The sequence below is a fragment of the Aythya marila genome (assembly GCF_965140915.1).
Source record: "Aythya marila genome assembly, chromosome: 15".
NCBI classification, from domain to species: Eukaryota; Metazoa; Chordata; class Aves; order Anseriformes; family Anatidae; genus Aythya; species Aythya marila.
In genome coordinates, this window is record NC_139056.1 from 9455533 (window position 1) to 9480427 (window position 24895).

The 24895-nt window shown below is 46.0% G+C and overlaps 1 protein-coding gene across 1 annotated transcript; it reads right to left on the reverse strand.

The window, feature by feature from the left end:
• Positions 1-300: 300 nt before the first annotated feature.
• On the reverse strand, positions 301-15308 carry GPR139 (G protein-coupled receptor 139; the record flags this gene model as incomplete). Its single annotated transcript, XM_082772139.1, has 2 exons — positions 15179-15308; positions 301-1235 (listed from the first exon to the last, which is right to left on the reverse strand). Exons 1-2 carry the CDS (start codon positions 15297-15299, stop codon positions 301-303), a joined length of 1056 nt encoding a protein of 351 aa, XP_082628265.1. The 5' UTR covers positions 15300-15308.
• Between the last annotated feature and the right edge of the window lie 9587 nt (positions 15309-24895).

Consider the following 24895-nt stretch of genomic DNA (forward strand, 5'->3'; position numbering starts at 1 on the left):
CCAAAGACTTTGGACTGCACTGGTGTTTGGATGCAAAACATTTGAGTGCGACTGAATACTAAGACTTGAACTCTGAAGCACATTCAAAATGCTATGTAGGAGACGGAGGCATTTGCCTTCTCGCTCTTGCTCCTAAATCAAGTGCTCCTGTTCCCTCCTAACAGTCTCATCTGCCCTCAGCCTCCCAGGGAAATGAAATCAAATGACCACTCTTTAAAACAGCCATTTCAGCAGATTACATCCTGAAGATGTAACCACTTGTAAAGAACTTGCACCTGGAAACTCCAGCTATTGCCCTCTTCATGGTGATATTTTTATAGGCTTTCCATTCTTATCATACTGGTAAACAAGCATTTTGATGCAATGAGAGTTGGCCGGGGAAATCCAAGGGCTGCTTGTTATTGAAAAGTTATGGTTTGTATAGAATTGCACAGGTTGCTTCTGACACTTAAAGAAGGCTTTCAACGTGGCAGCTGCCATTGTGCGAAATCTTTTGCTAATAAAACAGTAGAGGAAGAAATTAATTGCAGTGTTTAGCAATGCTAGCATATTGGCAATGTCCGACACAATATGTACCACCCAGCTGTTGTTTATAGGCGATACATAGAGGTGATACAGTATCATGATTATTCTTGGTGCCCAGAGTATGGCAAAAATAGAAGTTATAGTAAACAAAATGGCTGTTGTTTTCCCTGTGGAGTACCCTCGCAGTCGGAAATTGCTCTTCCGTCGCAGCTTGTACACGATGATCGAGTTAAGGATGAAGAAGATGGAGCAGGGCACTAAGTAAACTGTAAAGCAGTGGATCCAGATGAGGACGTGATGCATTGATGTGCTTATGTAGTCTTCAATCCAAATGTTGGGCCACCAGTAGTAGGGAATGCTGGTCAAAAAGCAGGTGATATAGACACTTACAATGACTTTTCGAGTGCGAGCAGGGTAAGAGACTGTATGATACTTCAGTGGATGGCACACGGCTATATACCTATCGATGGTTAGTGGAACTGTAATCCAGATGGAGGTGTGGATGGAAGAAAATTCCAAGACCTCAATTATTTTGTCCAGTACCTGAGGCATCTGTTTGTTTAAGATGAAATCTTCCATGAGGAAGTCAACAAAGACGATGAAGAAGAGAACCAGGATGTCAGCAGCAGCTAGAGCTAGAAGATAGTTATAGGAGGACTTCTGCCTGCGAGCCACGAGCTGGGAAAGGATGATGACTGTCAAGATGTTTGCTGTGGGGACAGAAACACACAGTTAGGCCATTAAGACATAACGTTACCTTTTCTGAGCAATTGCTTGGAGCAGTGGCTCTGTTCAAACACTTGGCAACATGACCTTTATTAAAATCCAAGAAACCAAAAGAAAAATGCTGCAGCTGGGTCCCTCAGAGCAGCTGTCACACAGGAGCATGTGGCCCTGCTCCCAACTGTCCTTACACTGTCACTTCTTGTCCTTGCATGCCGGGACCTTCAGCCCTGATATGGGGTTAGGCAGCATCCAGCTGCCCTCTGCCACCTCCTCAGAGCTGGCCTCGCAGCTGCAGGCACAGCAGGAGCATCCTGAGCAGGGGGTGCCGGGTTCCCCCACCCATGTGCGGGGTGGCAGGAGGGAGCAGTGAGTTGGGCTTGCTGCTGAGACAGCTGCTGTAGGACAGCAGCTCTCCTCTTATGGGCTGTGCCCAAGCTGGTCCTGTATCTGGCTTGAGTGGGATTGCATTGATCGGAGGACTCCCAGGGAAGCACGTGGCCCTGGCTCTTCCTGAGAACTGGAGGTATTTTGCAAGGCTTTGAGAAGTTCCCAGCTCTGCCCAGGATGTGCCTCCTGCAGCTCAGCCCTCTCTGACCTGCTCTTCTACAGATGGGCTCTGGGGAAGCACTTCTCTTCCCACCACCAGAACAAAGATCTGCTTGCTTATCCAGAGCTGCTCTTCAGAGCTCAGCTCCTTCCCCAGCTTACAAGGTCTTTTGCCTCTGGAGTCATACTGCCTTTAAGGAAATCCTGCTGGTCAAATCAGACATGATGGATGTTCTGGCTCAGCGCAACTGTAAATGTCCCTGAGTTTCCTGAAAAAGCTTCTGTTTGCAACTCTCTGAGCACAACACAAACCCATCACCTAACCCATGCCTAGAAGTGGTACATGACAAATAATAATGCAGTGAAACACTACAGTATCTTGTCTTTGCTGTTTTCACCGTCTAGTTTGTTTCAGACTTCTGAAGCTGCAACTCAGCTATTCGACTTAAAGATAAACTTTACTGGCTGGTTGAAAAGGGATCATAAAATATCTAAGTGTATATAAGTGCTCTACAAAGGGCTTGGTCCTACAGCACCTGGCCTGGCAGAGCTCCCCACAATGGGTACGAACAAGCCTTGCAGTCCTTGAGAGCTTTGCTTTAGCAGTAAGGTGTAGCCAAATTTTAACTACTTGCTTATGTTTGCTAGAACTTACTGGGTAGTCCTAAATCAGGACAAAAAATCCTGTAGTTCCTAATAGCAGCATGGCTGGAAGGAGACAGGCAAGATTGTTCCCATCAGAAGTTTAAATCACTTGGCTAGAATACCTGAAGTAGTGCTTAAAAATCAGAGCACTAGCTTACTGTATAACAGACTGCCAAATGTTTGTATTTGACATTTTTGTAAGTGCTCTATAAATCACCTCTTCTGTGCATTCACCGCTTCAAACATTTCTGCAAACTTTGATGGGTTTCCCAAAACAAATCAATGATAATAGTAAGGATTCCTTCAAACTGGAGAGAAAGGAAGTAACACTGACCTGAGACTTATGTCCTACAACTGAAAATGCACATTTTAAAACTGTTTTACTTGGTACTGGGGAAAACTTCCTCCTTTGCAAATGCCTTCAGAAGTCTGCTTTCTGAGAGCAGATTTCTGTCGTCAGGGGAATGAACTGCAGCAGAGTGAATGATCTTGAGTAATAGCCCTCATAAGTGTCACCTATTTCTGTATTAGCTGAATTTATTAATTTTGTATCTTGGAACAAAACTAGACCAAATACGACAATCAACTGAATCTTTCCCCAGGTTAAATTATGTAATCTTCCCAACAGTATTGTCTGAAATCACCTTCAAGAGAATTTTCCTGAATCTATCCTCTGTTAACAGGAATGCAATCTCAAGGATTTCAGCTCAGAGTGGCCGGGGGGGTAATGCACTCAGAACTGCTGTGCCATTTTTTGATCACTCGCTTACAAAATGCACCTGTTGTGCCTGCTGATGAGCCCTAGAGGTACGGTGAGTGATGTACTGTCAAGGAAATCCTCGAGTCAGGGGATTTGACTCGACTGTGCCAGTCGCTGTTGGTTTTGGCTAGCCGGGCTGAATAGCTTGGCTTTGCAGATATTGGATGTGACCCACGGTGCTCACCTCCGCTTTAAATCCTTTGGATTTGATGCACTCCAGCAGCTGGAGCTTGCACGCAGCAAGGGGGACAGCTGGGGACTTTGGCCCCTGCTGGTAAATTCTGGCCACGCTTGCAGAGGAGCTCCTGCAGGGATGCTGGAGCTGAGCTGTACCCTGGCACGGCAGCATCGCTCCCCACATCATCTGCCTGTTCTGGGGGCCCTGCTGTTTGGTCCTACCCCCTCTTTGTGTTTTTTTTTTTTTTTTTTTTTTTTTTTTCCTACAGGAGCAGATTTATGAGCAGGCCTTTCCTGTCCCCTCTCCCCCGCCTTTCTCAGGGTTCCCAGCAACGGCAGTAACAGCATGTACTGAAATGCAAGTTATCCGTCTAACGCCAGCAAGCTTTGCTTGGTGAGCCGGATTAGAAAATTGATCTGACAAAAGTACATGCAAGCTCTGTCCAATTTTCCTGCAAGGGTTCCAATATCTTGTATTGGAAATGCTTTCCCTGGGATCACATTAGTGCTTTTTCTGGCTGGATGATATGAAATACAGTAACGTCACTGACTTAGTGAAAGCAGATATATAGTGGGGTGTAGCAGAAAGATGCCAGTGTGGCAGTGTCGTAGCACAGGGTTGGGGAATATTTCTCCTGCTGCAGGCTGTGTAGGGAAAGCAGAGAGCAGTTATGGATAAGTCTCATTTGGTTCTTCACCTGTTTCCTAGCCAGTGTTAATTTGGTCCTTGGTGTGTCCTTAAACGCTGCCTAATGCTCAGTAAAATGGGAAATGGGTGGGAACACTGTACCGTGTGAACAGCCGTGCCCTTGCACCATCACGACTCCTGGCTGTCTACTCAGTGCCCCACGAGCTCTCCTGTGGGCAAAGGTGACCTACTGCTGATCAAAGGGGACAGGAACATTTAAGACAGAGACCACATTTTAACCATATTTACCCTAATTCTTGTTCTAATATTGTAGTCAGGGTAAAGACTGGGATGATAATGGATATATAAAAATATCTCTGTGCTATAAAATGCATGCAGCTTCCAGCTGCTGGATAGGTCAGTGCCCCTGAATTGTCCTGGATGGCAGTATCCATTTCTTGCAGTGTTTTTTCTGGGTATTAAGTAGTTGAGATAATCTGAAATTGAAAAAGATTGATCACTGTGCTGGGAGTTGATTAGGGGATGACAGATGGGAATTTATGCCAGCGTCGCTTGCTGCAGTGCAGCATTTCAAATTTATAAATATTTAGTTGAGAACTGGGGCTTGATTAGGGAGTTGCTGGCTGGAGACTCAAGAGATGTCACTAGCAGATGATGAGAAGCAACTGTAAGAATTGGTGGAGTCTTGGTTCTTCCCCTTTGATCGTGAGGAGCTATTGCCTTTGAAAGACAGCATCTGAAGGTCTCCAACACCCAGACTCCATCTGTCTGTGCTGCTCAGAACATGGCAACCTGTGTATCAGAGAGATCGTCCTTTAGCAGTAACCTTGGTTCCCATGTGGGTTTGGGTTTGCTTTCCATACCAAAGCCACGCTGCCTCGCTGAGCCTCCTGCAGTGCTTGGGCAGTCTGCTGTGCTGCCTCAAAGCGGTGCCTGCAACCTAAAGGCATCGCTGTTTCCCCAGCTCCTTGTTTCGTGGATTACAGTCATGGCTCTAATAGTGCCTGACCAAGGCTTTTGGGGGAGATTCACACAACTCCTTCCATTATCACTGTGTGAGCTTAAGCAAGAGCAGTTTTATCTATCTAAAGAAGAAATAGGCATCTTTCTTGGGTTTGTTTCTTTTATTGAGAACGTTTTGCATGTACGCGGCAGGCTGTGCGGTGAAATAGCCTTTACAACACAAGTGGAAGTGCTGCTGGGCTGTGAATAAGGCCCACTGTGTGGTTCAGTGGCTCAGTATCATAAACTGCCTAAATGGAGTAGCCACAAGGGTCGCTTACTGAGTGCGACAAACATTAGGTCACTGGATATAATGGACACCTTTTACCAAATACAGTTGTTGCTAGGATCCCTACGAATCATTGTGCAATGTATGAAACTACCAGCCATGCATTAGTCACCTGACTGGCACATAGGCTGTTTATGAACATGAAATTTTAATTGCTTTGGAAAAATACGTTAGTCATACCTCTTTCATAGTTTGAAACAGTGAGACTTTCACTTCAACGTACTAAAAATGTATGCTGAAAAAAGGGATGTTTTGGCTTGGTGGGAATAGATGATTTCCCCTCGGCTAGGAGGCAATATTAAAATGTAAACATGTACTGTGTTCAGCAGGCTGATCTGACCACGGTTACTAACACAGTCATTTGCCAGTGGTTACCAGATCTGAGATGCGAATGGCATTTAGCCTTTACTTTGTGTGGGAGCTCTCTGGAGACACTGATGACAACAGGTGATTTCTGACAGAGGCTACACGGCAGGAATGATTTCAAAAAACAAATGCCATGGCAATGTATACATCTGTTTATTAGGGATGCTGGCTATAGCTGGTTAGATGTTCTTTTTAAAACGACCCCTGCATCTCATCTGTCATTAAAGAGGGTAAGGCAGTTCCATGTTTTTCTCTTGCAGATGGTATGGGTTGGACTCAGCACTTCAGCAGCTGGGAACAACCTTTTGAGCGATGCCTGCTCATGGCTAATGTAATTTGTTCTGCTCCTTTATAATCATATCCTGAGATCCCTTCTTAAACAGTTGCCAAGTGTAAAGAGATACTTTATAGAATATAATTAGTGCAATACAAGTTTTTCCTTCTCTGAGAGTCCCTGTGAGGACTGATTTTAAAATGAATTGATTTATTTGTTGTTCAGTTGTCTGAGTGCTGCTGAGATGCATGCACCCACTCACCCTTGGGAGGGAAGAGCCATCAGCCTGTACTGCCGGTGCATGCATTGTCTCCCAGGGGATGGGGAAGGATTCAAGACAAAAAAAGAGCAGCACAAAAGCTGTGACATGAATGTGTGTAGGATTGTGACTTGAGAAGGTTTCACACCTTCTAGAAAGGCTCTCGTATGATTTGTGCTTAGAAATCCCATGTGCGTGGACAGATCATGCCAGGTTGGAGGGCAGAAGTGAAACCTTTAACCTGAAGACTTAGCAGCTGCTAGAGGAAGTGTAGCACGGCCTTGCCCTTGCAAGTCACAGGTGAATTAATGAGTTGGTGTCACCAGCCAGACTCTGTCAGTGAGATCTGGCCTTCAGGGTTGTTTTTTCTCGGTGACAGCATTTATTAACTGAGGCACCTTTGGGAAAGAACACTGAATGGTGCACTCTTCTCAATGGCTGGCGCTGGCCATAATTGGGTCATTGAGGCCAGAGAAAGATTTTAACCAAGCCAAAAGCACTTCCTCCGATTTTCAAGGGCGCAGACGCTGTAATGGTGCAGCGACGCCAATGGCCGGTATTCATTTTGAGCCTTGCCAACCACTCAGGCTTGTTAAGTGCAGTAACTTGTCTGGCAGACAGGTGTAATTACATTGCATTGCTTTTGGGTTTCCTAGACAGTTGGAGTAGGCTTTTGCTCCTAGTGTTCATAAAATAGAACCGTTTTTGCAATATGAAAACAGCCAGAAGGAAGATTGGACTAAGAGGCATGGAGGCCCAGCAGACACTGACTGGCAGGGACACGTGCTGTCATGTCAGAGGGATCTGGTCGTCCTCTTCTTGTCTTAACCCTCTTAATCTATGTGATGAGTCTACCCTTACTTTGTGCGACTGCGTTTGGGCCAGAACACGACTTTCACCCTATGGTCTTCTGCTGCAATCTCCAGAGCAGCACCATAAGCCCTTCCCACGCAGGTATGGTCTCTCAAAGACAAAGGAATATTTTCCCCTTCCCTGTTGCCTACAGCTGGCCCCAGTGACACAGCTGTATTGTTCCAGAAAAAGTATCAAGGGTGGTACGACTAATGTGTTTTTTTGTTTTCAGAGCTGTAACGCTAAGTCTAGAACACCTCATGGACACACCACAAAGTATATTTGTGTATTTCTAGTCGCTGGCTTTTCATGCATTCCAAAACCACTGATATAAGTGCAAATAGAAATAAGCCTTGCAGGAGTGAAGTTGCTGTACATTTTTAAGGAAGTTGGATCAATAGTGAGACAGGATAGGCAAGGATATGCCCTTTCCTCAGCTGGGCCTGCAGTGCAGAAAGCCTCTAATGAGCTCAACGTTCCCCACACAAAGCCTTCCTCAGAGGCACCTATGCAAGGATGGAAATGTCTAAAATTTTCATCTCAACGTCTAGCCTCACACCATACTACTACGGCAGTAAAGCTTTTTAATAGAAATCTGTGCTGGAGGAGAAAAAGTAATCTGCAAAATAATGCAGAACTCATAAAAAGGATTTGGTTATTCATGTGACATAGCTGGACAGACAGAATTTCAAGGCAATTCGGGTGTCTCACTTGGCAGGTGTCTGTGCTTCTGAACGTGGGCTGTCGGCAAAATTTTAGAGGTCTCAGGCTGGGTAACTTGAGCTTGAGTATAACAAAACCATTCTACCCACTTGAAATCAAACATCAGAGCACTGAGTTAAGTGCCAAAGGTATTCAATGGGATGACTAGGATGGAAGCGGGATGTGGTGATTTCATAAGGGCAATATCATGAATTCTTTACTGAACATGAATAATTAAGATGATTTTACCTTTGACTGCGGTTTTGCTAAAAACAAAGTCCTCATGTCTTCCTAAAGCATTAGCTAATACTGCAGGAGTTCATGCTTGCAAGCCCCATGGCTGAGCTTTCTCAGAGACAATGCCAACTCTACACAATAAGCAGGAAGTTACAGACTATGTAAAACCATCACAATTTGGCTTTATTTCCCCCACTGCGCACATACTGCATCCACACTTAGATACATTGCTCTTTAGTGTGCCAGCCTGGACATTGAACAAATCACATCTGGAATGCACAAATGTTTGTGAAACGTCCTAGTTGGAAGGAGCTGACTGACAGGCAATTTGTCCTGAAACCAAGAGCAACCTTCAGTGCACCTACCTGTGCAGTCAATGCACCTGATGATTGAAAAGTTGTACAAGTGTCCAGGGGCACTCTGTTTCAGATGATACAAAATAATTTCAATGAAAAAAAAAAAATGTGTTCAGTGTGTTAATAGGCAGGCTTATCTTCTCTTCCATGGTTAAAGGGAAAAAACTCCTCTTGGTCTTCTACACTGCTAATCATGGTCCTACTTAGCTGCTCCTGCTTCATTCCCTCTGCATGATTGTACTGGTGTCCTGAGAAGCAACCCAATACAACCTTCTCCTATCCTGTCACCCCCTGAATGGCACGGACAGTGCTCTGCATTGTGGAGTTTAAGATCTTGACATAAATACGTATCTTTACTGTGAAGAATGAAAACTGTGTGTGAGGTCTCCTGTGCTCAAGGAAATAATTCTGGCTTTGTTTCTCTTCTTTGTATCTCAAAGTTAATAGGAAAAGAGATTAAAGTCTCAAAAAGACCACCTGAAACAGGAGGTGAAAGCCTTTGTGCCTAGGGATTGTTTTGTGCTTGGCCTGTGAATGCAGAGAGAGCATCAGGTCAGGAAATCTCGGTTTTGTTTGTCTGCCTACAGTAAATTGTTTTGACGTGTGTGGATGAAGGCTTTCTCCTGCTGGCTTGTGTCTGCTGATTCACCCCGATTTTATGGAGGGGAGCAGAAAGAGGAGGAGGAGAGAACTAAGTAATGGGGTGGATGAAGACCAGCAGGGTATTAGGCTGCCTAGTGCTTTTGAATGGCTTGACTTCTTAACAACTGGGGGCTCCGCATTACCCACCTACAGTGAAAACTGGCTGTGCTCTCTCTATTGTATCGTTGTCATACCAAGGAAAAATATCCTCCGGAGATTTTCCTTCCCAATCCATTTTTGCAGCCTGCCATACAAGGTTGTGCACTTCATAGTCTGCTGAGCCTCCCCAGTATCGCACCTCGTTATCATTACAGCCCTGACTGTGTTGTTTCCTGTTAATGTGGCAGAACAAAACCTAAGTTAGCAGTTGTGCTTTGTAGTGGTGTTCAGAGATGCAATATCGAGTCCTCTTCTGCATCAGCACGGGCTCTGCCATACGCTTCCTTTCAGGCTGCAAGGCTTCCAGTGGGCACAGTCTCCGGACAGACTGACCGAGCTAAACAGCTTCCATCTGCACGCCTTGCTGTCACCGTTTCTGTGCAGGAGCACTGTAAGGAATATATTCTTTTTCATAATGATTCTTCTTTCCTTAAAGAAAAAGCATTCATTTTACAATAGGAAGTGATTCATTTTAAGTGTGTTGGCTGAAGTTTTGTTCCCCTCTCTGTCCACCTTGCTACTGTACCGTGCTGCAGTGCCCTTTGGTTGCTGAGTGAAAGTTCTGCCAATTTATTTGTTCTCCTTTAGCAGGATGCAATGTACTGGCTTTGGGTCCAATTCAGATTTTAAGTCAAAGAAAGTATGGTCTTTGAATAAAATTGGGGTTGAATCAGGCCTTGGGAGGGTTCAGTTCTTATTTACTGCGTGAAGTCTCTCTAATGAGCGGCAGATGAAGAGTGCTGGTTTTTCAAAGTCATAACTCTGTGTGTAACAATTCTCCCACTCATTTTCAGCTCTTCTTTTGGTACTTCTATTGTTCAGGTGTGTTGTTATGAAGGGCTATTTATTGAGGTGTTGGAAATGCTCACTTTAATCAGAAACCTGTACTGGGGTTGCAGAAGAATATACTAAGTAGACGGTAAAAATCCAAAATGGGTCAGATGCTCCTGAATAAGTGTGCAGTGTGTCCACCTTCCTACTGCCCGTTTTGGTATTCACTGGCTGCTACCTGCCATGTGAGTCACCAACACACATTGCTACCTGCCCCTCTGCCTGCTCCTCTTCCTTACTGGGTCGTGCCTGTAAGCACAGAGATGGCAAAGCTCTTCAGGTCCTGTTCCCGACACCACCGTGGAGCTGAAGGAGCTGTGCTGCGCTGTGCACACGCTCAGCTTCCTTCTGTTTGTTCTGTGCACACCACTACCTCATCTCCTCCCCTCTTCCTTTCTTTACATTGTCATGCCACATCAGATTTTTTGCTCTTAGTTTTTATCATCTGGTAAAACTTCACCCAGGTGAACTCCGTGCACTCTCTCCTCTTTTCCACTCTACTAGTGGCAGCAGCCCAAAAGGAATGCTCAGCTGCTTCTCCCACCTCCTGTCTCTGCTGCTCTCTTCTGCACAATTCTTCTGTTCTCTCCTGCATCGCTCTCTCTGCCTGCCTCCCCTTCCCACCTCAAATGCTCCTAGAAGTCAGCCAGCTAGTAACGACCTGGATAACTGCCGCGTACCATTTGTGCTTATGTCTGCAGGATATACAAAAACTTAGTCTATGGGCTGCAGATCTTTTACCACGCAGACAGGGCATTGTTCTCTTGGATCAAGGATGCTCAACCCGCAGCCCACCAGCAGTACGTGCCCTGCCAGGACCATTACCCTGGCTTAAGTGCCTCCCTGCACAGCCTCCTTACTCCAAGCTACATACGGGGAGAAGGCTCCAGCAGGACTTCTCCACCATTTCAGCTTGCCTGCGCCTATGCTGCATTTTGCACAGGTGCAGTGCAAACGTTACACACCTGCATGCTAATCCAACACCCTAAGGAAGCATCTGCCTTGCTGTCAGCTGTTCGGGGAAGGTCTGTAAGGTGTAACCCTCCCCTGACAACGTTAAAAAGGGTAGGCACCCCTGCTGAGCTCACACACTCCTCTATGTCCAGGCTACAGCTTCCCTCCCTCTGTGTGCAGCCCACCGAGTGTGCTCTGTGCACAGCTGGGGTGTGAATGACCTGGGTTGTCCCCATCTCTGTGCCACCTTGCTCAGCAGCAGGTCTGACACAAAAGCTACCTGTTCCTGCTCTCCAGTTGGAGGTACCCTTCTGCCATGTGTGTCCAGGCTGCTTTCCCGCCCTTCTGAAGTCCCAAATCTGTATTTAAGTTGGTTTTAAGCAGAAGCCTAAAGCATGAATGAAACATCTGTGAACCAGGCTCTGCAAGCAGCCAGCTTGGAGTAGCATTTCCCTGGGGCACCTGTGTGAGTGTTATCTCCCAAGGGCTTAAGGGTGCTGGGCATGTGCCCTGTGCTGTGTGTCAAAGTGAGCCAGACATGGTGCAGTGAGGAAAGCAGCCTGCACGCTGCCTCGCAGCACTGTCAGGAGGAGGAAACCCCAGGAAGCACGGATCAGGTCAGGCCCTGATTTAGGAAATGCTGCCACCATGTCCTTTTAGCAGTACGCTATACCCCCGTAGGGGAAAGAGATTGCACAGCAATTCTGTTGCTGCTGCACCTCCTTGCGAAGCAGGAATCAGGGTCAAAGCCAGCTGTCTGCAGTGAGTGCCGCTGCTTCTGTGCCTGACCTTCCCGGCTGTTTGAAGGCACCGCTGCAGCCACAGCTCTTTGGTGAAGCTGCTTTGTGCAGCTCATCAGCAAGGAGATGGACGGAGAGCTGATACTTGTTGCTCTTTGCTTTCTACCTTACCAGCCTTCTCCTTGACTGAATCAGAGCAATTCCCTCCCCCGTGTTCAACAACACCTCTCCTCTGACATTTTCTCTCACTAAATCAAGCAATGCCTCCGTTAAGCCTTCCGGCAGCCCCTCTCTCACCTCCCAGCCAACTGGAGGTGCTTTCATGAAGCGTTCCATATTTTTTCATCCCTGGAGGTCTTTAAAAGATGTTTAGATTTAGAGCTTAGTGATACGGTTTAGCGGAGGACTTGTTAGTGTTAGGTCAGAGGGTGGACTTGGTGATCTTGGAGATCTCTTCCAACCTAGATGATTCTGTGATTCAGAGGTCCTCCTTGGCTGACAGAAGGGGGCAAGTGCAGGGAAGGCAGCGCTGGGGCTGCAGAACAGCTCTGTGAATTGTAGCACTGCCCCTGCTGCGGTAGCATCACCCCAGTTCCAGCAACACCACCTCTCTGCTCCTCACTGTCCTGTGCAGTCTGTTCCCTCAGCATCCCAGGGGTGGGACCACGTGCTTGCCAGCCACCTCTCTGAACAGGAATTTGCACATCTGAACTCAAAATGAGTTTCAGAAAGCAATATGTTTCTCTGTCTTGTCAGCCTGTGCCTAGAGAGAAAAGAACAGACCTCAGCTGGGCACAAGGCACAGTCTGGGAGGGGTGCAGGGTGCAGCCACCCTGGTGCACGGTACCTGACTGCGGAGGGTTGGCGTGCAGTGGTTCATCTGCTGCTGCGCCTCTGCAGGGGACGGCCTCACTCTTGTCCCTGTGTGCACTGCCGTTACACCGAAGGGCAAAGGGAGTTCACTTTTCCCTCTTTTGTCTCTGCCTTTTCCAGACTTTCTGGTGCCTGGGTGAACGGAGGGGAGAAAGAGCCACTGCTGAGAAAAGGATCTGCTCAGATGCCTGGGTTATACAAGTGAGGGAAACGATGCTTTCTCTGCATACACAATCAGGCCTGGCATAGCTTGGCCTCAAAGTGGAGTTGTTGAGTTAGTGAAATTTCCTTCAGGCACCAGAGCAGAAAAGGCAAAAACAGTTAAATGTTTTCCCCTCTCATCGGTCCTGTCCAAGACTTGCAGCAAGGAGTTAACCATTGCCATGTCAGCAAAACACTGCACTGGTGCTCCGTTTGAGGACAGGTCCTAGACGATGTTTCTCTCAAATTGTTGGCACCCTGCAAAGCTGATTACTTAGATCCCACAGACTTCACAGCTCTTTGTCTATCAGGTAAATATGTGCATTACCTCTAGAGTTTTCTAATGTTAGAAAACTGTAGTGTGGCTTCAAATTAAAAGACAAAAAGGTCTCTTTAGCACTGTTCTCACCTTGTACCACATCCTCAAGGAAGCTTGGCTGTCTTCCCCTAAACTTACCCTGCTAGTTTTCATCTCTTGCAATGTCAAAATGAGAATCTTAAGTTCCTCAGGCATGCAGCACACTGTGCATTTACTCAGCATCCTGTACATGTACGGTGTTTCCAGGTGTTAGCACCAACGTTACCCTCAGATAACATGCACTGACCAAGCTGATGCGCTAACACCTGATGTAAAACCACTGAGCTCAGCAGTGTTGCACCACCAAATGTTTTGGTTAGTTCTGTTAAGTGCTATTGCTGGTTCTCTAATCAAACGGATGTCTGAGCTCTTCAGAAATGCATGTCACCATTGCTACTTTGGATCCTTCACTGATTTTAAGCATGTTCTTAGAATGGCAGTGTTAGGTCTGTAATTACAATGTAGTATCCCTAGGGAGCTGGTGCAAGTATGTGCAGAACACTCATTAAGTGAATTTTCTTGTCTACACACGTAAGATTTTCCCCCGTTTAAGAGACATACAAAGGCAAGCTTAGTCACAGACCGCTCATGACAACTTCTTCACTGGATAATCTTGAGAGGGTCCTGGTCAGGTCCTAGAGGATAGATGCTGAAATTGGAGCCTGTCATTACTGCGGAGATCTGAGGAATCAATGAAGAGGAAACCACCTCCTCAGCCCTGCTGGCTGGGTCCCTTCAGGTCAGGGCTGAGGCTCACTGATGCTGTGGAGCACAGACACTTGCCAGTGCCCTGCATGCTCTGTGGGTAAATGCAGGACCTAACTTTCCAGTTCTCTGAACTATTAGCCAGTCTTCAAAATTTAATTATAAGCCAGGGAGAAATGAAAAAAAACGCACAAAGAACATCAATTCATATGCAGAGTGGTAATTGCATGTGTGCTGTTCAGAGGCAGGCTTCTCTTCATGTCTGATTAAAAAATTTTTCTGTGAATTAATTGCTTGGAGAATATTATTTTCTAAGCCAGAGAAATTAAGGTGAACAAAACATCTAGAAATTGCAGACTATTAACTACCAGTGCTGCTTGCCATCTGTATGCCACTTTAACCGTGCAGCAGTAGCTAGACACAACCAAACTCTCCCAAATTGCACCCTTTGAATGCTGCCTCGTCTCGGCTCGGCAATGCCGCTTGCTCTAACTTTGCCCGACTCATTGCGCCTGTCCTTGGGATCGCTGTAAGTCACTCTGAGGCTGGAAGAGCCGAGTCAGGGAGTAAGCCCGATGTTCCCTCGCCTGCTGAAGCCCCCATCTGTAAGTGCAGAGGGGGTGCTGCTGGCACAGCTCCCTGCAGTCCCCACTGCCTCACTGACAGCCTCAGACAGACCCCCGGGAGGAAAAACCTGCCGGGTCCTCGGCCGAGACAGGGATGCTGATATGATGCTCGTGTGGCATCTGGGCATTTTGAGCCGTGGTACCCGTGTGCGGCAGCGGTACCACACAGGTGTTCACACCGAGCCTGGAACTTCCCTTCCACCCCACTCATTTTGGGGTCTCTCTTCCTGTTCTCATCCCCTGCTTCCCCCAGCATCCCCGCCTTGTCTTTGTCCCCTTTCTAAGCGGGAAGCAGTGCTGCGGGTCGCACCGCCTGGAGGCTGGTGGCAGCGAGCTGGGACTGCCTGCCCAGCTCAGGACCGTGCTCAGGGAGCTCAGGGTGAGCATTTCCATCACCTCTGCGGAGCGCAGCCCCCGGGAGCTGACTTTCCAGATGGCTCCGGGCTCCCAAGCCCGCTGCCCGGCCAACCCCGAGCCTCGGGCAGGGCGCTCCGTCCCCGTTCCGGCTCCTCCAGGAAAGCGCCAGAAAACCCGCATCCTCGCACCTCTCCTCGCCCCCGCCGTGCCAGGGGACAGCCCCAGCGCCCCGCTGCCGCTCCACCTCGCGTGTGGCGGAGGCAAAAACTTCGCTGCGGGCCGAGGCTGGGCGGCGAGGGGCGGGCTGCGGGCACCCCGGCGGCTCCCCCCGCAGCGATCCCGCAGCCGCCTGGGGAGCGGCACTCACCTGGCAGCCCGAGGCACAGCAGCAGGCTGTAGTAGACGACGGGCGCGTACCCCAAGCCGCAGCCATAGCGGTGGTGCGCCAGGAGGGAGCCGTTGTGGAGGTGGAGGTGGTTGTGCTCCATCGACCCGCTCTCCCCGCTCGCCGCCGCCCGCCCGCCCCTCACGCGCTCGGTGCTGGCGGCGCGGCCCCCGCGGCGGGAGGAACCGGCACCGGCACCTCACGGAGCGCCCCCGGCCGGGCGGCGCAGGGCCGAGGGGCGGGCAGGGGGCGAGGCCAGCCCCAGCCCCAGCCCCAGCCCCTGCCTCAGGCGGCCCAGCCTCGCCCCCCGGCCCCGCCGCTGCCACCCGCTGGACGGGGCCCTCCCGCCCCCGGAGGCGGGACCGCGGCTGCTGAGGCGCGGCGGGATGAGGAGAGGAGAAGGGCCCCTGGCACCGCGGGTGGGTTGGAGAGCAGCGAGCTGTTCCCTCACTGAAAGGCAGCAAACACAGGGGAGGGTGTCGAGAGGACACGGCCGGTCTCTCTTTAGTTTTCCCGGCGAGAGGAGGGGAGGCAGCGGGCACGAACTGAAGCCCAGGAGGTTCCAGCTCAATACGAGGGGGCACCTCTGTGCTATGAGGTGACAGAGCACGGGGACAGGCTGCCCACAGAGGTCGTGCGCTCTCCTCTGGAGGTGTTCGAAACCTGCCTCGATGCCATCCCGCACAATGTGCTCTGAGAGAGCCTGCTCAGCGGGGGGTTGGACTGGGTGGTCTGCAGAGCTCCCTTCCAGCCTCGGCCAGTCTGGGACTCTGTGATTCTGTGAAAAAGGAGATTTTGCCAAGTCAGTGCGCAACCATCAGGGCAAAAGAAAAAGCTCTGACAGGTTTTGTTGGTGGCATACCTGCCGTCAGCTGTCAGCCCTGTATTGTGCCTCAAAACCAGCTAGGAAGAAAGTAGTAAGCCCTGACATGAGGGGTTTCATCTGTAAAAATTGAAACCCAAACCTGGGGTTAATTGTGCTGTCACTCTCCACCCCACAGCACCGCCTGGACTGCCAGCAGTGCAAGACGCCGTGCCCCCCCCATGGCCTAAGGACACGCATGCAATTCAGGTGCGGCAAAGCAAAAGGGAAACTGGGATTTTGAAAATGTTCTCCACCAATTCCGTAGCATTTGTGTGTTTCAGCACATAAAGCACATGTAATTAATAAAGGATTTGGAGGGATGATTGTTATGTTAAGCTGGTGGAGCACAGTATTTTGTGCTACCGGTTAGCGGGCTGGATGGCTGGCAGCGTATTGACAGGTGCAGGAGGTTGTTGGCTAATGATAAAGTAGGTGCTTAATTACAGTGCACTTTCATTGGGCAGAAAACAAGTTTGTATCATCAAATGTGTGTGGGGTTTAAGTCCACAGCCTGGTGCTGTGTGTGGGAAGAATCCCACTGATTTCTATGGCTGCAAGTACGTATGTACGTAATATATGTGGAGCTTGTCAAAGAAACAGTTCTGTTGGGATAGGCATAAGAACATAATGTGTGATTTGTAAAACTAAGCAAAGATGTGGTCTGTGCATAATAATACAGCATAAAAGAGTGTTATAGATGAGAAGGCACCATTAGGGCAAAAACTGACAGATCATCAAGTTACGAAGCAAAAGCATGATGTCTTTGGGTTTCCATGATCTTGTTTGAAAGGTGGTTTAGTTTCTGTTTGGAAACACAAAGAGGGGGCAAGCAAGGCTCTGATCCTGTAGAGACTTGAGGAAGTTACTTTGCTGGGAGACTTAGTGAGATTATTCACATGCTTAAAATATTTAATAGAAGAGGACTTTTTGAACTGTGCTAAAACTGTTGTCAAGCATCTCAGGTTAAACATGCTGGAAAAAGAATACACTTTTCCTCTTCTTTTTCAGTAGTTGTCTGTGAATGTAGCCTTAAAGATGGTTAGAGTCTGCTCATATGACCTGTAAGTGAATGCGTCCCCTTTAAAAAGAAACCTTTTGAAACAGTTCATTCAAATAACTCACAGAGTTGCATAAAACAGTGTATGTGGTGGGTGTGATAATAAGATATAAAGCTCTGTGAATTCAGCTCTTCCTGTTTTTTCCAGATTTTTAACCTAAAGGTTTTCTTCTTGTTATTTGAAAAAGTATAGTTCCTTCTTGTGCTCCTGCAATACAGCTGATGAGGAAAGATCTTTTACTGCCTACTGAAAGTGAAGTGGTGATTCCTGGAACCTTTTCTTAGGCAGCGTAAATGCATCAGCAGGACCGAAAGCATGACTCACTGTTTTGACTCGAAGTTTATCAGCAAAGAAACGTACAAAAGGAGGAGATGGCAGTGGAATAGTGGTTTGGCACTCTGGTAGTGATGGTTAGAATGCCTCATACACTTGGTTTGCAGCGCCGTGGGTCTCAGCTTCCTGATTAACACCAGTGAAATCCCACAGAAGCTAGAGGCTAAGGAAGCGTCTATGTCATCCATTTTCTGTTGTGCTTCTGCCACTGTTCTGTCTGGCCTAGTTTTAAACATCCTGAGCAATAGGACTTCCCTGGAGAGACTTCTATAATTGTAGCATTAGTTTCCTCAGAGTTAGAGTTGTCTCCGGGGCACGGTTCAGGTAGCTGCTTGTATGCCGGGAACTTTTGGTCGTAAGAAAATTAATCTTTTCCCATCTCTCTGCTTTGAACTCTCACTCCAGTCTCCAAGTTGCATGGGACTCTGTTGCATCTGATGCATTTCCTTTGTATAATGGGAAAAAATGGAAAATGTGTTCATTTTCACTAACCCTTCCTCTGCCCTGGCCTGCAAATGGAGAGGCAAGAGAAAAGGATTTTTCTTCTGGTAGCTCAGTTAACTTGTTTAAAGATCATTGAAGAGCTTCTCTGCCTTCCTGCATGCAAATCTGCACAGAAACAGATACATTTCTTGGTGAGCCGGGGGCTTCTAATGCAGAATGGACCAGGTTTCCAGGTCTGATTTGCATTTGCTTCACTGAGGTCAAATTAATGAAATAATTTGGAATATGTCAGAGTGAAATCCCCAAAGTAAATGAATGTGAAGATTGCTCTTGTGTTCAGAGGGTAAAAGATGATTTGAGTTGTTTGTTTTTTTTTGTCCTTCAAACAACTTCAAACAAATTCTTGGCCTAAATGAAACGGTTTTGGTTATTCTACTCTCTGACTTCTGCAGTAACAGAACCTCAGACATAAAGAAACATCAATAAAGCCAATTCAGAAGTAACCACAATGCTTGCTTCTACTTAAAGATGTTTATTTTTAATGTCCTCACTGTTTTATAGCCACTTTCCAAAGGGATGACATTTACGTGTATCATCAAGCCTGCAGTGAGAAGGGCAGTGGTCTGCTTCTTGGGTAACAGTGATAGGAGAAGGGCTCTGGAGTTTTGACTCTCATCTCATAAACAATCATGTACTCAAACCATGAGTGATGTTTATTCTTTTCCAAAGAGCAGTTTATTCCTTGCATGACACACTGCATTAGAGGAGCTTATACTTTGCTTTTAAAATTCTAGAGCCACTTGAACTGGGTTAGGTTTGTATTTTTCAGAGGAACTGAGTCTCGCTATAAACTCACAAGCAGTGAAGAAAGCTCGAGTGACATGCTAGTCACATATACCGCCTTCCTCTGAAGCTGTGGAGCAAGGCAGTGGTGACTTCAGGAGAAACGAGGAGTTGACTCAAGTCATCTGAAAGAACTAAATGTCATATTATTGAAGGACAGTGGCATGAGTTTTGCTTGGAAGACAGCAAAGGTGAAAATGGAAGACTAACATACGGTCTGTGTGTGAGAGATTGGGAGAGGCAGTGGAAAGGTTGAGGAGTCTCATAAAGGAAGAGAGATAGGCCAAAAAGGGGGTTAGCAGTTGCAAGAGGCAAGGGACATTGGCAAGAAAACTGGTTTATGGCCTGATCAAGGTTTTCTTAGCTATGTAGCAGTGCTGGAGGGATTCATCTCAGAGCTACTGCAGAACAAATTATACCTGTAAGACTGGCGCGTCATAGATTATACTTCATTTCATTAGATGCTTGTATACAATTTTTCTGCAATTAAACCCTTTTCTTCAATATTTGCATCTTTTCTTACTGTTAACGTGCAAAACAATTGAGTCAATTGAATCAAATTTTACTTTGGGGTTAAATGACTGTCTTTCTCAGTAATGTCCTGCAGGTTTCTCCAGGCTTGCAAAGGGAGGAAGGCCTTCTAGCGTTCTCATAAGAACCATTAGAAGGAAATGTCAATATGAAAGTTCTTTATGGGGACCTCATCAGTGCCTCTGAATAGACAGTTTTACAGGAGGGCAGTGAAGATTTGTTCATTTTTAAGGTGAGAAGTTTTTGTTGCGCTGTTGGTTACTGCTAGGGGAAGGCTGTGGGACCAGATCATGAGTACGTCGTGGCTCCTTCAGCTTGTTCTGTTAAATCACAGCCGGCACCCTCGCACCGCTTCATTCACAGCTGGTTTCATACCGCTGTAGACACCTGCTTATCCTTTGGCTTTGTAGCTCCTTGGAGACCTGAAGGTCTCAAACAGTGGCTGCAATGGATCCTTGCCAACCTGAGCCATCTGAAAACATGTTTAAAGCTACTAAATGCTTTTTCCCCCCTAAAAATAAATGTTTATTCCCTGAACTCCCTTTTAGGTTTCAACTGAAAAATCTTATTGTAATTCATTTGAGCACTATTACGAGTATATTTTCCAAGGGAACAGAAAGTAGATGTGATAAATGCCTGAACAGGAGATTTAACCTAGCGTCTGCTGTTTTAAAGAAGCATTACAAAACAACAGAGGGTAACCATGTTTTGTTTGGGTTTAATTGGTAGGTGATACACCTGATCTTCCTTTGTATTCTTTTCAGGTCACCCTGAAAATATGGGGCAGAAATGTGCGTTGAGATAAACTCAGTATGACCCGTCCAGCTTGCAGTGGTTATGACAAATTAGTGCTATTTTTGCAACAGTCAGCGTATCAGAGGTGTTTCAGATAAAATTAATCCCCTAGTCACAATATAAATTAGACTCTTTCTGCAAGATAAGGAAGTAAGAAGAATCAATGGTGGTAGATACTGTTGCTCTATAGACCTAGATTCCATGCTTGTCTGATGTATGATGCTTAACTACAAAGCTAAGGGGCTAATTCTCATGTTTAGCATAAGCATACGCTTAAGTGCTTTGCTGGGTTGAGACATAAATAAATCAGGATTGAAATATAACTACTTGACAAATACTTCTAAAGACGGAAGCTAATTTGTCCTCTTCTCAAGGTGAAAAGAAAACACATGGCATTCATGTCACAGAGATTCTTTGCATTTTTACTATCATTCAACTTTTAAAAATCCCAATAAAATACTCAAATACTTATCTTTTCATTTGGTCTTGAAATGCTGCATGGCTTAACTGTAGAAAAGGTGGCATGCACACAAACCTAGCAGTGCACTGATGACAAATAGAGGTGAAACTTACTCTGCTACTTAGCGGAAGTGAATTTCAGCCTGTGAATACTAAGAAAAAGGGTAAAAGGGTGAATGTAGATCAGATTATCTTGTTTTAAATTAATTATACCTGTTACTTGTTCTAATTATTGCAAAATTGATGTATGTCTTTTGAAGAAATATTAGGACTATACTTCAGGATTTGCGATTGACACAGGGAATATCTGGGTTAGCAGCTGATTTTTCTAAGCCTCCTTTTTACTTTCCTGAAAAAAGAAAATGCTGTGAATTACCTTGTCTGTACTAGAATGCAAAAGCTATTTCAATTTGAATGCTGGTTACTAGCAGCATAACTAAACATTCATATTCATCTTGCTAAACCCCATTAGACCTTATCTGAGGGTCAGATCACAAAGTTACGTACTTTATTTTGTAGTTTAGGGTTTTGCATGCAAATGACATGTTTAGTTCGTCCAGTTAAACTCACCCTCTATATCTCAAGATAACGGTACAATTTTTATTTAGATCTGGAGCTCTTCTTCACTTTAAGAAAACATAATCCTTCTCCGTATCTACTTGTTGATGCCTTTCCTTTACTGGAGTAATGCAATGAGTGCCAGCCAAATCAATGCTCCTCTTCATGAGAGCAGGGAGTGTTTTCTATACGGAGCCGTCGTCACTGGCTGCTAACGAGGAGCCTACAGAGCCCGTCTTGTCAGAAGTTGCGGCTGCCGTTTGCGTGCTTGTCACAGGCATGCACAGAGGCGAGCCGTGCAGCTGTGGGAGCTTGGACGGCGGAGGCAGCTCTTCCACTGGCTTGCTTGGGGCTTCTTTCTGAGCGCCTGGCAGAGCTGAGGGAACGTCTTGCAGAGCTGCCTTCATTTTCCGTGGGAAGGACTGGGAGGCACGAAGGAGCGCAGTTCCATGGTCAAAAGGCTGATGCATACTCTGATCTTTGGGCCAATTAAATAGATTGCAGGGCCCCTTGTTAACTTCTGCCCATCTACCAACTGAGCAGCCAGCCTGAGCAGAATAAGATTACTTTCTCATTTTACATAAGGCTTTCATATGCTATACCCCCTAGTAATTAACTGGATTAAAGGGTCTGGCTTTCTTGAACTTCTTTCTTGTCTGATGCACTTTGAATTAGATGTAACCATTACAAAAGGTATCAGAAGCAAAATCCTTTTTTTTTTTTTTTTTTCCTCCCTTTCTAGGTATAGTGGGTATTTTGAGGTATCACACTTCGCAAACACAGCAAAAAAACCTTCTTACAGGTGGATGTTCTAAGTGCCATAAACCCCTTGTCCACCTGGTTTTATTTCCTTGCTGTAAAGCTTCTTATTTTAAATTTTCAGCAAGAGTAATTTGTCTGTCAGTGGACATGCATTTTCCTGCTTTGGGCTTTTCATATTTATTTATTTATTTGTTCTAGATAGAGTTAGTGCTTATTAAAAAATTAGTGCTATGAAAAACCCTAATGAGCTTTGTACTCAGTCTTACTTTCAGGTAGTTCCACTGACTGTGCCTCAGTTTCTTTTGATTTACCTTGAGGCATAAAAGCAGAATCAGGCATAGTTTAGCCAAAGATTTACTGTAATCCACAAAGCCAGTGAGAGCAGAAAAAGAAGGAAGCTCTACGTAATCAGAAATCAAATAATGCAGTCTCCCTACATCTCCGGTTGGTCGCTTGCTGGTGATATCAAACGCATGTACAAGCCTATTCTAGAGGCACAACAAGCAGTTGCCTAGGGGAAGAGCAACAAGACCAGTAGTGTGTCTGAGCCCTGAGCCTAGAAATGGTTTTGATTAAATTCATGTCATTTTACAGGCAGGTGCAGTGCTTTGATATCCTTATGTTTATTCTGCAGCTCACCTACATCAGTCTTCAGCAGGAGGAAAAGATGTTGGAACATATCGCTGAGTAAAAAAACCCAAACAAACAAACAAACAAAAAAAAGAAAACAAACAGAAAATTGAACTTGTCAGTATTCCAGGGAGAGTGATGTAACTGCGAAGTAAGTGTTGCAGTTCAACTCACCAGGGACAATCAAGCGATTCTCTGGGCATGGTGGCAGAGCTGCAGTAAGCCTATCTGCTACGTGGGGACCAGTTTCATTAGCTTCAGTAAAATTGCTTCACTGAGTAGGATGAGCGGGATCTGGCTTTTAGAAAACTGCAGAGAATGTTATTGCAGGGTTCTCAGATTTTTTTTCCCCGTTTAAATTGGCTCAGCAGGCCTTGCAAAAATCCCTGTAGGTTTGAACAAAAAATGATTTGCAGTTTCCTAGAGGCTGACAACTGTTTCTTCTCTAATCAGATATTGCCCTGAAGGGAGATTTGGTCTCCCTGTGGATCAGGCAGCGATAATCCAAAGTTACTTACATGGGGCCAAATCTGGCTTGCCAGCATGTTTAGAAAAGGGTTTAGCAGTTTGTTTTACATCTTAGTCCACAGTAGCTCTGGATGATATACGGAGTGTGGTAAGATTACATGGCAAAAGTGGCTGTCCTTGATGATATTAGTGCTCGGGCACACTTTTGACAAAGACATATGGCAGTGATTTTCCTACCTTGAACTTGAAAGAGAAGTCAGGATTTAATTTTATGTCAGCACCCGGAGGCTCTTTATTTCTTGCCTTTGCTCTTTATTGCTCCCACACTGCAAAAACATACACCAGACTGAAGTCTCTAATAACACAGTCCATGGAAATCACAAATGCAAGGTCACGCATTGCTTTCTATTGGCCCCTGAAGTCCAACTTGGGCACTTCTATAAAAGCAGAGACTCTTGTGCCATTGACTCTTCTCTCTCCCACTGCTCTTGGCCTGGGAACACTGGAGCACTTACTCTACTATGGAGCTTTTCTTCCAGATGCTTGACAAATGGCATGGTATCTTCCAAAGGGGCCACTGATCTTTACCTGGAGTCTGTGGAAGTCATCAGTGGTCAACATTTCCAGTGAGATAGCTAATAGTCACGTGCCTGCTCCTGAAGGTTGATGTGCAAGGGCTTTGTTGGGACCAATGGCAGAATTAAATTCCAAAGTCAGCCTTAAATTTAGTTGTGTTTTTTTTTGCAGCAGACTTGGGTTTATATGAGAGGGGAAGGGAAAGCAAGCAGCAGGACCCCATCCCTTTTCCTCTGGTTGTACTGGCTGGTGCTCCTGGGTCAGATAATGCAGGTGTCTCCCTTGGTAGCTATGTCAAGTTCCTGTGGAAGCACATTGGAGTGCTGCGCCTGCAGCCATGGGTTGGATACTCACTGTTTAGTCTTTGAATGAACATGCATATTTCTGAACATTACTTCTCTTGCACAATACTCGTGGCAGAATTTAAAAGATGCTTCGGATCAGACAGCCGAGCGTTTCCTCCTTTTCAGGGGTTTGTTCTGCCTTGTGATGGCTGTACAATGACGGATGAAAAAAGCATTTGTTTTTCGGTTTGAGGTAGCTAATGGATTTCAAAGCTATTTGCTATTGTAATTTTTTTGCCTAATTGTTTTCTCTCTGTAACCATATGCCTTCACTTCTAGGATTTACTCTTACGTTCCCATGTAGTTAGATTGATGCAGATTCTGTGCACTTCCACAAAATGACTCTCTGTTCGATAGCAATCAGGGATGCAGACAGGAAAGACAGAGGCTGCAAGAAGATGATTTTCCTCTGCCACTTGAAATGTAATTTCTAACCTGCTTTTGGAAAAAATGACACCCTAAACTCAGAAAGTGGGCATCGTGTTATTTTATGTAGTAATCTTTTAAAACCGGGCAGCTGACTAATGAAACAGACAGACAAGCCCTACATAAGTCAAGTTTCTGACTGCTTTACAAAGGTGTTTTTGCACTGGCACCAATTTATAGCCAACGCACTTTTTGAAAGATGTAGTATGGCAGGTAGGGAGGTTCTTGTAGGTCACCACCACATCTAACACTAGAGTCGTATCTAGTTTCCGTAAATATTGATTTCTCTTTAAACAGGTTGACTTTAACTTGTTTTTAATTAGTAATGGCAGATGTTCAGCTGGAAGAACAGCTAGGGATCATTATTCTAATAATGTCCTATTAGCTTTTAAACTTTTCTCTTAATGTAAATCTGTAATTAGAGTGCTCTGCCTATCTGCCGTATCCTACTTCAAATTCTATCTGTAAGCCAGTATACTGGGATGCCCAAAAGCTGCAGGGATTGTACTTTGTGTCTTATGACTGTGTTTCGGGTAATTGCACTCTGAGGACAAAGCAGAGTAACGCAGGAGAGCTGTGGAAGTGGTCCCCACCTTCTCCAGATCCA